The sequence below is a fragment of the Lampetra fluviatilis genome, chromosome 1 (genome assembly GCF_964198595.1).
Source record: "Lampetra fluviatilis chromosome 1, kcLamFluv1.1, whole genome shotgun sequence".
In the NCBI taxonomy this organism is placed as follows: domain Eukaryota; kingdom Metazoa; phylum Chordata; class Hyperoartia; order Petromyzontiformes; family Petromyzontidae; genus Lampetra; species Lampetra fluviatilis.
The window spans coordinates 12977847-12990420 of NC_136275.1; the positions used below are offsets into that span (position 1 = coordinate 12977847).

General features: G+C 46.3%; 1 protein-coding gene across 2 annotated transcripts in view; it reads left to right on the forward strand.

Annotated features, from left to right (window-relative positions):
• The first annotated feature begins 8035 nt into the window (after positions 1-8035).
• LOC144932589 (unconventional myosin-X-like) overlaps positions 8036-12574 on the forward strand; it is a 47193-nt gene continuing 42654 nt past the window's right edge. For both annotated transcript variants that reach the window (XM_078856810.1, XM_078856819.1), the window contains exon 1: positions 8036-8209. In XM_078856810.1, coding sequence (XP_078712936.1) covers positions 8204-8209 — 6 coding nt within the window. In that variant the 5' untranslated portion in view covers positions 8036-8203. The remainder of the gene's footprint in view (positions 8210-12574) is intronic.

Genomic DNA, 12574 nt, shown 5'->3' on the forward strand with positions numbered 1-12574 from the left:
TGAGGGTGAGTGGTGATGGTGAGTGGTGAGGGTGAGTGTTGAGGGTGAGTGGTGAGTGGTGAGGGTGAGTGGCGGTTATGAGTGGTGATTAGTGAGGGGTGAGTGGTGAGGGTGAGCGTGAGTGGTGAGGGTGAGTGGCGGTTATGAGTGGTGATTAGTGAGGGGTGAGTGGTGATTGGTGAGGGTGTGATTGGTGAGGATGAGTGGTCAGGGTGAGTGGTGAGGGTGAGTGGTTGTTGTGAGGGTGAGTGGTGAGGATGAGTGGTGAGGGTGAGTGGCGGTTGTGAGTGGTGATGGGTGAGTGGTGAGCGGTGAGGGGTGAGTGGTGAGGGTGAGTGGTGAGGGTGAGTGGTGAGGGTGAGTGCTGAGTGGTGAGGGTGAGTGGTGAGAGAGTGGTTAGTTTTGAGGGTGAGTGGTGAGGTTGAGTGGTGAGGGTTAGTGGAGAGTGGTGAGTGGTGATTGGTCAGTGGTGATTGGTGAGGATGAATGGTGAGTAGTGAGGGTGAAGTTGAGTGGTGAGGGTGAGTGGTGGTTGTGACGGTGAGTGGTGAGGGTGAGTGGTGAGGGTGAGTGGTGAGGCTGAATGGTGAGGGTGAATGGTGAGAGTGAGTGGTGAGTGGTGAGGGAGAGTGGTGAGTGAGAGTGGTGAGGGTTAGTGGTGAGGGTTAGTGGTGAGAGTGAGTGGTGAGGGTGAGTGGTGAGTGGTGAGGGTGAGTGGTGAGTGGTGAGGGTGAGTGGTGAGGGAGATTGGTGAGAGAGGTTGGTAAGTGGTGAGTTGTGAGGGTGAGTGGTGAATAGTGAGTGGGAGTGGTGAGTGGTGAGGATGAGTGGTAAGGGTGAGTTGTGAGTGGTGAATGGTGAGGGTGAATGATGAGTACAGTCAATATGCACTGCTGTTATCATACCAGGTACCACCACCACAATATGTACTCCTCTCATCATAGCAGATACCACCACAGCAGTATGCACTGCTGTAATCATAGCAGGTCCCACCACAATATGCACAGCTGTCATCATAACAGGTACCAACACAGCAGTATGCACTGCTGTAGTGATAGCAGGTACGACCTCAGTCGGTATACACTGCTGTAGCGATAGTAGATACTGCTATCGAGTTGGTAGATACCGCTATAGTAAATACTAAAACAGTCAGTATATACCGCTACAGTCAGTCAATACTGCTACAGTCAGTATATACTACTATACAGTCAGTACATACTACCACGGTGAGTAGCTACTAGAGTCAGTAGATACTATTATAGAGTGAGTAGATACTGCTATAGATTTTGTAGTTACTACTATAGTCAGTGGATACAACTATAGAGTCAGCAGATACTATACAGTTAGTCGTTACGAGTATATAGTCGGTAGATACTACTGTAGGCCCAGTAAATACTACTATGGTCAGTAGTTATTACAGTCACTAAATACTACTACACAGTCAGTAGCTACTACTGGCTCAGTAGATACTACGGTACAGTCAGTAGATACTACTACAGAGTCAATAGATACCACTTCCTCTGTTGTATGTAAGGTGTTGTTAGTATATATACCTACGAGGGGTAAAGATATTTTTTGAGGGGGGGGGGGAGACCGCAATTTTCGGAAACCTTTTGACATCAACTATTTACCCCACACTTTCTACAACTTTTTGGACTTGTGAAAGCCTCTTATATATTTGTTGGTGGAGAAATGTACAAACAGCCCACCGGGCTTTGACAATACCTTAGTATCTGTGTATATATATGTAAGGTTTTTAAGAAATATATTTTTCACCCGGGCAAAGCCGGGTACTTCCGCTAGTTCTCTATAATCTATTGAGATATCTTCTGCGTGCTGTACTATACTAAGTATATTGTAAGGTGTAATGGTGTTTGCTTATACTAGTTTTATGTTCACTATCTATCAGGTCCAAAAAAAACCCTCGTGAATGGTTTAAAAATACAAAAATCAGAGAACCTCACCCAGACAAGGTATACCGGGGCACCCCCCTGGAGCCAGGCCTGGGGGTGGTGTTGGCCGGCAAGCACCTTGTGGCCGGGTGACCCATGTAACCCGGTCGGGCTCATCCTGAAATTGCTACGTGACGCCGTCCTGTTGGCCCACCATCCACAGGCTGAAGAGTGAGGGGCAGGTGCGATGCCAGTATGGCAGCGAGAGGGATAGTCTAAGATGGACTGGACCTTGGCAATGGAGACGTACTATTGGGACGTGGAATGTCACGTCACTTGGGGGGGGGGGGGAAGGAGCCAGAGCTGGTGGAGGAAGTGGAAAGGTACCGACTAGATGTTGTCAATCTCACCTCCACACACAGCATTGGCATTGGAACCAAACTTCTCTATCGGGGATGGTCTCTCTCCTATTTTGGAGTAACCCCTGGTGAGAGGCCTTGGGCGGGTGTGCGGACACTGACAAGCCCCCGGCTGGGTGCTGTTTAGTTGAAGTTTGTCCCAGTGGATGAGAGGGTCATCTCAATGAGACTTCGGGTCTCAGAAGGGAAACTCTGACTGTTGTCTGTGTTTATGCACCAAACAGCAGTTCAGAGTATTCTGCCTTCTTGGAGACAGTGGGTGCAGTGCTCAACTGAATGGCGCATACTGACTCCATAGTCTTACTGGGAAACTTCAATGCTCATGTGGGAAACGATGGAGATACCTGGAGGGGCGTGATTGGTAGGAATCCCCCCCTGATCTGAACCCGAATGGTGATCTGTTATTGGAATTCTGTGCTAGTCACGGAATGTCAATAACAAGCACCATGTTCGAACACAAGGATGCTCATTAGTTTACTTGGTACCAGAGCACCTTGGGCTGAAGGTCAATGATTTACTTTAAAGTTGTATCATCGGACCTAAGGCCGTATGTTCTCGACACTCAGGTGAAGAGAGGGGCAGAGCTTTCATCTGATAACCACCTGGTGATCAGTTGGATCTGACGTTTGGGGCACTGATCAGATAGACGTGGAAGGCCCGAACGTGGACATTGAGTCCAAGTGGACAATGTTTCAGGACCTCAATTGTCAATGCAGCTGCGAAAAGCTGTGGTCTGAAGGCAGCTGGTGCCTATCATAGCGGCAACCCTAGGACCCACTCGTGGACACCAGCGGTGAGGGAAGCTGTCAAGTTGAAGAAGGAACTATGCTCTGAAAAAGGTCTCCCAACTCGATTGAGAGGTACCGGCTTGCCAAGAGGGCATAACATTGACCTCAACTAAGGAGATAGTTGAGAGGTGGAAGAAACGCTTTGAGGAGATCCTCAACCCGGTGGAAATGCCCTCATCTCAGGAGGCATCCCTGGAAACAACTGGGGGGGTCGGATCCTTCACGTCTGCTGAAGTAACTGAAGAGGTCGAGGGCATTTGAAACGACAAAACTGCTGGGGTGGACGAGATTCGCCCAGAGTTTTTGAAAGCGCTGGACAGTGTATGGGTGTCGTTATTAACACGCCTCTTCAATGTTGCATGGAAGGCGGGTACAGTCCCGCTGGATTGGCAAACTGGGGTCGTGGTTCCCATTTTAAAAAAGGGGACCAGAGGGTGTGCTCCAACTACAGAGGAATCATACTCCTCAACGTCCCAGGTAAAGCCTCTGCCAGAGTGCTGGAGAGGAGGCTCCACTCGGTGGTCGTGCCTCAGATTCAGGAGGAACAATGTGGATTCCATTATGGTTGTGGAACAATAGACCAGCTCTTTTCCCTCACAGATATTTGAGGGCTCATGGGAGTATGGTTCTCCAGTTTACCTCTGCTTTGTAGACTTGGAGAAAGCATATGACTGTGTTCCCCGCAATGTCTTGTGGGAGGTGCTGCGGGAGTACAATTTACTGCTTTTGTATGCTATCTGATCCCTCTATTCCAAGAGTGAGAGTTGTATCCGTATTCTTGACGTTAAATCAAAGTCGTTCACTGTGGGTTTTGGACTCCGCAAAGGGTGCGTCTTGTCTCCACTCCTGTTTGTGATTTTCATGGGCAGGATATCAATGTGCAGCCGAGGTATGGAGAGTATCTAGTACGGAGGTATGGAGAGTATCTAGTACGGGGGCATGGAGTTGGTGTTGCTGCATTTTGCAGATGATGTTGTTCTCTTTGCCTCGTCAGTCTGTGATCTCCAGAATTGCACTTTAACGGTTTTATGCAGAGTGAGAAGCGGCTGGGATGAGGATCACCTCCAAATCTGAGGCCATGGTTCTCTCCAGGTGAGGGGGGAACAGCTGCCCTTACTGGAGGAGTTTAAGTACCTCGGAGTCTCTTTCGCGAGTGATGATAAGTGGGAGCGGGAGGTGCGGCGTCCGCAGTGTAGCAGGCACTGTACCATTCCGTGGTAGTGAAGCGGGAGCTGACTTCTCAAACAAAGCTCTCGGTTTACAGGTCGATCTAAATTCCAACCCTCAGCAATGGTCAAGAGCTTTGGGTAATGACCGAAAAGATGAGATCGTGGGTACAAGGGGCGGAAAGGAGTTCTCCGCAAGGTTGCTGGGCTCACTCTCCGTGATTGGGTGAGGAGCACGTTAATCCGGAAGAGCCTCAGATTCAAGTGGCTGCTCTTCCGGATGGAGAGGAGCCAGTTGAGCTGGTTCGGGCACCTGGTAAGGATGCCCCCCGGTAGACTCCCCCTAGAACTCTACCGGGCACGTCCCACTGGGTGAAACCCCGGGGTCAGCCCATGACACGCTGGTGGGACTATGTCGCTCGGCTAGCCTGGGAACGCCTGGGAATTCCCTAGGAAGACCTAGTCTGTAGTTAAGGAAAGGGACGTCTGGACTGCCATACTCAACATGCTGCTGCCGCGACCCTCACCACGACAAGCAGATTGAGAAACGACCAAATGAATGTATCAGGTTACTCGTATATTACCAATAAGCATTTCTTTTAGCAAATGTTGTGACACGTACTGTCGAGTTACCCTGGCAAATGATCGATTTGTGTGTACTCGTTACATACCTTCTTCAAAACACATTGCCAATGCAGCTCAACTCAATTGTTCTTTTGACAGACATTGCAGCATCACGTTGTATACGAATGACAACACACGTTGCTCGTCTTTCAATGTGTTATTTAATGACTTTTTTGCCTTCAGAGAAACTGTTTATTTATATTTCCTGTGGATTTGTCAGTGCTTTGGCATGCTGCCAGTTGTGCCTTGTACAGTGCAATTTAGATTTATAAAGTATTTAAACACAAGCTTAATTAAAGACGAGATGTCTGCACTTCATTACAGGTGTAGTGACATCGGGGATGTCACTGTATGGTGCCGGTCCGCAAGGGTTGTGCCGTTCGATGTTCCTACATCGTGGACAGCACCATGTGGGTGGCTGTGTGTAGTACCAGCCCTAGCGGGGCTTGGTGAGCACTGGGGTAGTGCGGGCACCACGCACAGCGTGTGGTGGAGGCTTCCCCGAAGGGGAGGGGGGAAGTGTCAGCCCAGGGGCAGGATTGCCCCGGGCCATGGCACTCTGGTTGACCCCATAGACACGTGATTCGGAATGTCCATACAGGGGGCCCCAGGTGGGGGGACTCGGGGGTGATCACGTGTCCGGAGAGAGCTCTTGAGAAGGATCTAAAGGGAACGAGAATGTTTGGGAAGGCGGACGGGGCCGAGGGCAGAGCGGCCCCGACCGGAGAGGGATATAAGGCGGGTTCCTGAGAGAGACCGCGGCCGCTGCGTTCTACAAGCTCGAAGCTCAACATCTTCAAGCGGCAAGCTCTACATCTCAAGCTTAAGCTCTCCATCTTACGAGGCAACCACGTGGTCGGAGACCCGAGTGAGGGATCGACCCTTCATAGCAGTAACTCACTGTAGTCTGGCAAAGGGGCAGTTACCCCTTTGTGTTATAGTGTTACGGTAGTACAAATAAAAGTATTGCCTCTAAAAGGAACAACGTCTGCGACTCAGTTGGACCCACTATACAGGCAATGAAATGTATCTGCTGTCAGTTTTCCAAAGCACGTTGTGAAGGTGGCCCCCGTGATGTCAGTTTCCCTGGCTACCGTTTGTCAGGTGGGTGTAGTGTGGAACGACTCAATTTGGATTTGAATACAGATGAACAAATGCAGTAAAAAGAGGGCTTTGGGAAAGGAAGCTTATGAAATTAGGTTTGAGAAAACCCAAGTTAAATAAATGTTATATTTAAAACCGTAACATCCCTATCGTTATTCAATTTTCACACATCAAGGTGAGCTTGTACATTACAGGCCAAGGAAACCTCTTCAGTACATCGGTATTTCTGTAAGCTTGCGTGTTGGGAACAATGGTCCCCGGTTTTATATTTATGTGCAGTCAAAACTGTTTTGAATGTGGCCATTACCCAGTGCGCCTAAGTGGCCGTTGTACTTGCTAGATGCGAGGCATGGCTTTTCTGTTGCTTTGCTAAATTTAGGATGAAGATGCAGCCATGCCAGAAATAGTATTTTGTAATTATAAAACGTAGTCTAATCGCAGTCATAAAAGTAAATATATGAACAGATACCACAGTTTTTGTTAATAACCCTTTGAGATTACTTACACTCACTGCTTTTGGTAACATATTACAGGACAGTATGTATGTTTTACTAATGAAGTAATGTTCTCACTTAAAACTTTGTTTATATGTTACAGTATTTATAATGTACATGTATGTTATGCTTAAAGTCTATTTACCCCATAGTGTACTGTAATGGCTAAAAGCCTCCATGCATGTTCACAACAGTTGAGGTACTGATTTTTATTAAATACATATTGTAGGTTCTACAACTGTAAGCGCTGCTGCTGCCTTACATGGTCAGTGCACTTGCAAAGGTTGGATGGCTTACGATGTCTAGATCGTAATGTTTTTGCAAGAGAAATCGAATAAGTGCCCTTGGTCCAGTGTTTTTAGTCCAAATCCAAAATAGTGAATTACTCATATTGTATTGAAATTATAACAGTGTATTCACAATGGTCGCTCTCCTTGTGTGCCCAATTGAAAACCCCTGTAACTGCACTCGCGAGATTGTCCTGTTTACCCTATAGCCATAAAATAATATTTGTCTTTCAGAGTATGAAATGATAATTCAAGATTTTTGCAATATGCACGCATTTTCTTTCTACATATGTTTTTGTTTGCCTGTGTGATAATCAATGTGAGAACTGGTTGCTGTCAGCATTGACGTTAGGTACTTGTCGAAGCAATGCCAACAATGAAGTTAATCACATCTTGAGTGGCAGGTTTTGGAACCTGGTGGTAAAATCCTGAACTCACATCACTTTTCTCCTCCCCCGCTCTAGTCTTTCTTACCCCAAGACAATGCCCCATGCACTATTGTCCTTGTACTTCCTCCCCCCTCTACCACTCCTTCTGTCAGCCCACCACCCAATCCACATACTTCAACTTAGAGCTTTAATGCGATTTTAAATGGGTCTAATTATATAGTGTGACAGTGCTGTGTCCGACAGTGTAAACTGTCCTGAATGGAATAGTATTGAGTCCACTTTACCAACTTGTGCATATTAAAACCATTGCCAACACATGCATATGTCACTGCACATCATCAATCCCAAAGCTTTGCTAGTACTGTATTGTTACACGTTTTAAAACATAACAGAAACAAGCATTTTGCATGAAAACTTAGTTTTATGCATCGAACGCTTGGGAGACGTTTCAAGGTAACTTCATCAATACTGTTATGCATTGTGTTTATAATTTATCGTGCGGTTTCCTTTTCTTCCTGCTGTGAAAAGTGATTACACAATTACAGCCACTGCACACAGTCCCGACACACACAAAAAACACAACGCCGTACCGACTCACTCAGCCATTCATCATAAACTTGGCTCTGCCTTCACCTGGGATGGTCGGGGGGCTTTTAATGTGAAGCCACACCTCCCCCACGAGTGGAGGAGTGATGGATCACATTTCATTGTGGGGGTTGGGGGAGGCGCTGGCTCCGAGGGAGGCAGTGGTGGTGGAAGAGGCTGACTGGCTTTGCCTGTTGGGGGAGGGGTGTCCCCTGCCAGTGTTGTGTGGGGAGGAGGAGTCTCGTTGAAGCTTCGCGTTTCTCTCTCTTGTCGAGAGAGAGAAAGAGGAAGGGGGCTAGAGACGGAACTACCGTCCACTTTTCCATGAGACACGAGCAGTTAATCGCGCCGTGCAAACATTCAGCCGGGCGGGCGTGCTATGCCACTCTGAATCCGTCCCAAGATGCGACCACCACCACCACCAACATTCGCCCGAGTGCCACTTCGCAGTGGCCATGAAGGTACGGGGATGGCAAATAAGCTCTGCTGTGGCTTGTACAGCAGCAGGGTCGTATGGGCCAGCGTGTGTTGCCCCATTCACATGGGTCGAAGACTGAATCGTTATGAGTACAAGGCTATGATGGGTGGTTCTGTGTGTGTGTAGTTAGAATAGAGATGTGTTGGGGGAGAGAGAGAGAAAGTAGCTTTTCCAGTTTTGTAACTCGCTCAGACTTTTGGGGACAACTATTGTTGTAACATTGGCGTCATCGGTCCCTTTCGCAGAAACATTCAAGTCCAAAGTAGCTCGATCTCATCTTGTTTATAATGCTGCTGTATACGTGGCGTGGTGGTGCAACACAATGCTCAGAAATGCTGCTGCAAGCCTTGGTGAATGTTTTATGTATCGTGCACAAATAATATTGCTAAAATGTGGGGAATACATAAAAGACAAGTTTAAGTTTATAAACTCTTACTACCGTATAGCTTTAAACAGATAACCTAACCCTTATGATGTCGCTTGCAGTGCCCTAAATTGTCAAAAAAAATGTTTAGCCAATTTAATATATCAATGGTCTGCTGTGTCTGGGTGAATATGTGCGAGGTCTTGGTGCAATTCCTGGGTCCTCAAACTCGGATTTTTTAAAGTTTAGCCCATGCTGCATGCATGCTTATTCTTTGGTTCTGTCTGTATGCATGCTTGTGACTTATCCGAACCCTTCAGGCGAGTGATCCCTTCAACTTCGTAACGTTACTCCATCTAGTTTTGGAACAACATGTGCTCCCAAAGTGGAGTTGAAGGGGGTGCCCAATCACCTCCAATCTGGACCATGCTAGCTTGGTCAATGTAAATAATAAGTAGGAAAAGTGGGGAAAATGTATCGATATGCCTGTGGCACAAAACAACGGGGGCACCGATGCTCTTGGTTCGTACTCAGATTAAATGACAGACTGACGAGGAAAACTAGAACGGCCAATTTAAGTGTATTATGTAATTTTTTTTGGTGTGGGTTTTCTTTGCCACGTCTAGACAGGAAGGGCTCTTTCTCACACCATGTAATTTGACCACATTCAATGCCAGATGTGTGCCATGCTGCTGCTGCAATCCCCTGGTACCACTGCACTGCTGTGATTGTGGGCAGCGTTTCTCTGTTTTCAGTTTCATTTGTTAGGTATAACCCTGTGAGCCATGCGGCTATTTGAGCCCCATCACTGTGGGCCAGTGCTGCACTGCTCACGGGAGAGTTTTGGAGCATCTGAAGGGAAGAAGCCCCTATTCTCAACAGTACACTGCCATTCTCCCGCATGGTTTTTTCTCCTTGTCTCATGGCACTACTGAGACCACCAATGCTTATCCTGTTTCATAAATCACTGTACAAAGGACACATTCACATGCGAGTTAGTGGTACTGTGATCGAAATGGCACCAAGTTGCTGAGGCTTTTTGTGTGGGGGGTGGGTGGGTTTCTACTCGTCAGATTGCAACTGTCGCCCTGTGTCAGTCGGATTTACACCTCGCCTCTTGTTCACGCCTAGTTTAATTGCATTGAGTTTGTTGAAAAGCTGATGGAATTGTGTTTACTTTGGCACCACCACCCGTCGCCCAACCAATTCCCACCCAGAGTTTGGTGCTCCTTTCCACGCGTGAGAGCGCTGCGCATGAAACAGTGATGCGCGCACACCTGCCACTGTAACCCCTCCACAGAATTGCTAATGGATGGAGCACAGGTCTTTTTGTTGTTCTTGTTGTGCCCTTTCTCACTGCTGGTGCCGCCCGCCTGTCCTCCGGAAGGTGGCCGAGGACGCCTGTCACCTTTGCTGTCTGTCCGGCCGCAGTAAAAAATGGTGAAGAGAAAGAAGTGACTCGTCTCTTGTTCTCCCAACACCACCAAACTTACTGGGGTGTGAGCAAGGCACAGGCAGAGAGAGAGAGGCCCTCTTTGGCTGTAACATCAGTCGGGACAGGTTTGAACATGCTGGCTCGCACCGTGCGTGCCAGCGCATCTCTTCACATGGTGAATGTTTTTTTAATTCCTAGAACCGAAATAGACGAACGTTGACAACCCGCCCTTCATGGATTGCCAGTCCAAAGCCAAAGGTTTTAAACTCCTCGAGTTTTTGCGTAGCTTGGCAGAAAGTCGTGAGTTTGTGGTGCGTGTCCGCACAAACATTTTTAAAAGTCGTCACTTGAAAAGTTTAAGAAATAATGCATTAAAAAAAAATCAGAATTCACAGTTTACCTGCATACACGCCGTAACACAGCAGTGCACGATTCATGTTATGAATGTGACTACTGCAATGCAAGTTGTGTCAAATATATTACAGTACAGTGTTTAGTGTTACATAAAAGCACGATACACACCTGTTTTGGGGCAGAGACTGCGAACAGTGCACAATAAGATACAAGCATCAACGTTGTAAAATTCAACGTGCAGTACTTCACGCAGTGTTTAATGTATATACACACGTTTAGACATAGATTGAAGTTGTTGCGTAACTTTCAAACCGGCATTTATAGTAATAGAATAAATAGACTGTTCCTGCTGTCAAAGGGGCAACCATTGCTACATCTGTTTGCCTTGTGGAAGGGATGATAAGTTTCGGCATTGTTAAACGTTGTGCTACAACACGACTGTGGATGACACTGGATCCATGCTATTATCTTCAATAATGAATACTTTACATATCTGTCAATCCCTTATCAGTGCCTACCTTATTACAGACCAATTCAGACATTATTGGTCACCCCGTGCCCGTATAAATCTCAACGTTCATCCCACAAAGTCCCATCAAAAAGAAGGATAAACAAATAGACGAAAAAATTGCCCGATTGAAACGACTGTACGCCGTATGGACCTGAAAACTAAATTTCCCTGTACAAAAATACGGGTAAACCGTATGGGCTGACAGGTATGTTAAACTTGTGCTGCAAAACGACTGTGGATGGCTGGATCTTTGCTATTATCTTCAATCATGAATGCTTCACCTCAAAGAGCCGTCCAATGGTGGTTCAATGGGAGCAGACGTAACCCTGTGACCAGACACTTGTGGAGGGCGGCCTGAGGGATACGATCGTAACTAATCACTATGGGCCTCTCCCAGTTTCTAATTTTGTCTTACTTCCTGTATACAGATCCACATTAAATAAACAGCAGGAGATGGCAAAATGCAAGTGTTGTGCAAGAATGTAAAATTAAACACGTTTGCGTGTGCTCTCTTTTTTTCGGCTGACATGCCTTTGGGCAGCATTAAAAGCCATGTTGAAACTCAAGCAAGCACTGATTAACTTGAACCCTGATTAATTTGAGCAGAGTTAACAACAGTGAATTCACAGTGGTTTAGACCATATTCACATCTCTGGACGCTCTCAAGTTATTTGGGATTTTGTAAAAAATAAAAATGTTACTTTTTGAATGAAAATACACCTACTGTATGCAGCTCTTTTAATGATTAATCCTTTTCATTTTGGTGTAGGGTCAGTTTACCCTTCAGATAACACGCTCACTGCTGCTCACCGCTACGTGACTCATGGGGATGTGATGATGAATCTCTCACGATTTAAATTGTCATAGCACTCATCACAGCTGCATGTTAATTGTGTTTATGCATACAGTGATCTTGATTACTGTGACATCGTATATAAATCAGCCCCCAGTACCGCACTGAAGAAGCTGCTTGACTCAATTTATCACTCGGCCTTAAGATTTGCATTGAACTGCCCATATAGGACCCACCACTGCGATCTCTACATTTGGTCAAACTTAACATCTCTTAATGATCAACGGCTTGTGCATCAGATCTTATTTATTCACGATGTACTTACAAAAAAAATCAGCAGAATATCTGCTGGAATCTCCTCACTGTTTCGAAGAACAAATGTGACCTAAGATCTTCGCTCATTTACCAGCTTCACATTCCTTACTGCCGTACAAATACTGGAGGAAGGGCCTTTTCTATTGATGCTCCCAGGGTCTGGAATGCTCTCGCCAATAAACTGCAACTTGGATCACTACCTGTGAGATCTTCACTCAAAGCTGCTCGAGAGGAGCTGTACACCCCTAGCTGCCACTGCTATTCAGAATGACCTGAAATCAAATGTCTCGCTCCGGATGACCGCAGAAAAGTATGATCTTGAGTTTTGATTATAGTTTACTGATCTTTAAAGGTGCATTGAAAAATTTTGATACTCCTACTGATACTCCTGCTGTTATGGAATGACTCATGCTGCCAGCTATGGCTGCAAAGTTTCATCGTACTTGCTATGTATATCGTTTATTGTTAAATTTGAATCACAGTTACATTGTTTTTATAGCTTTATTTTGGTGATTTCGAAAACGTTTTGGTTTAGCCATATTTGTTTGTTGTAGTACAGAGTTAGACTGATAACTT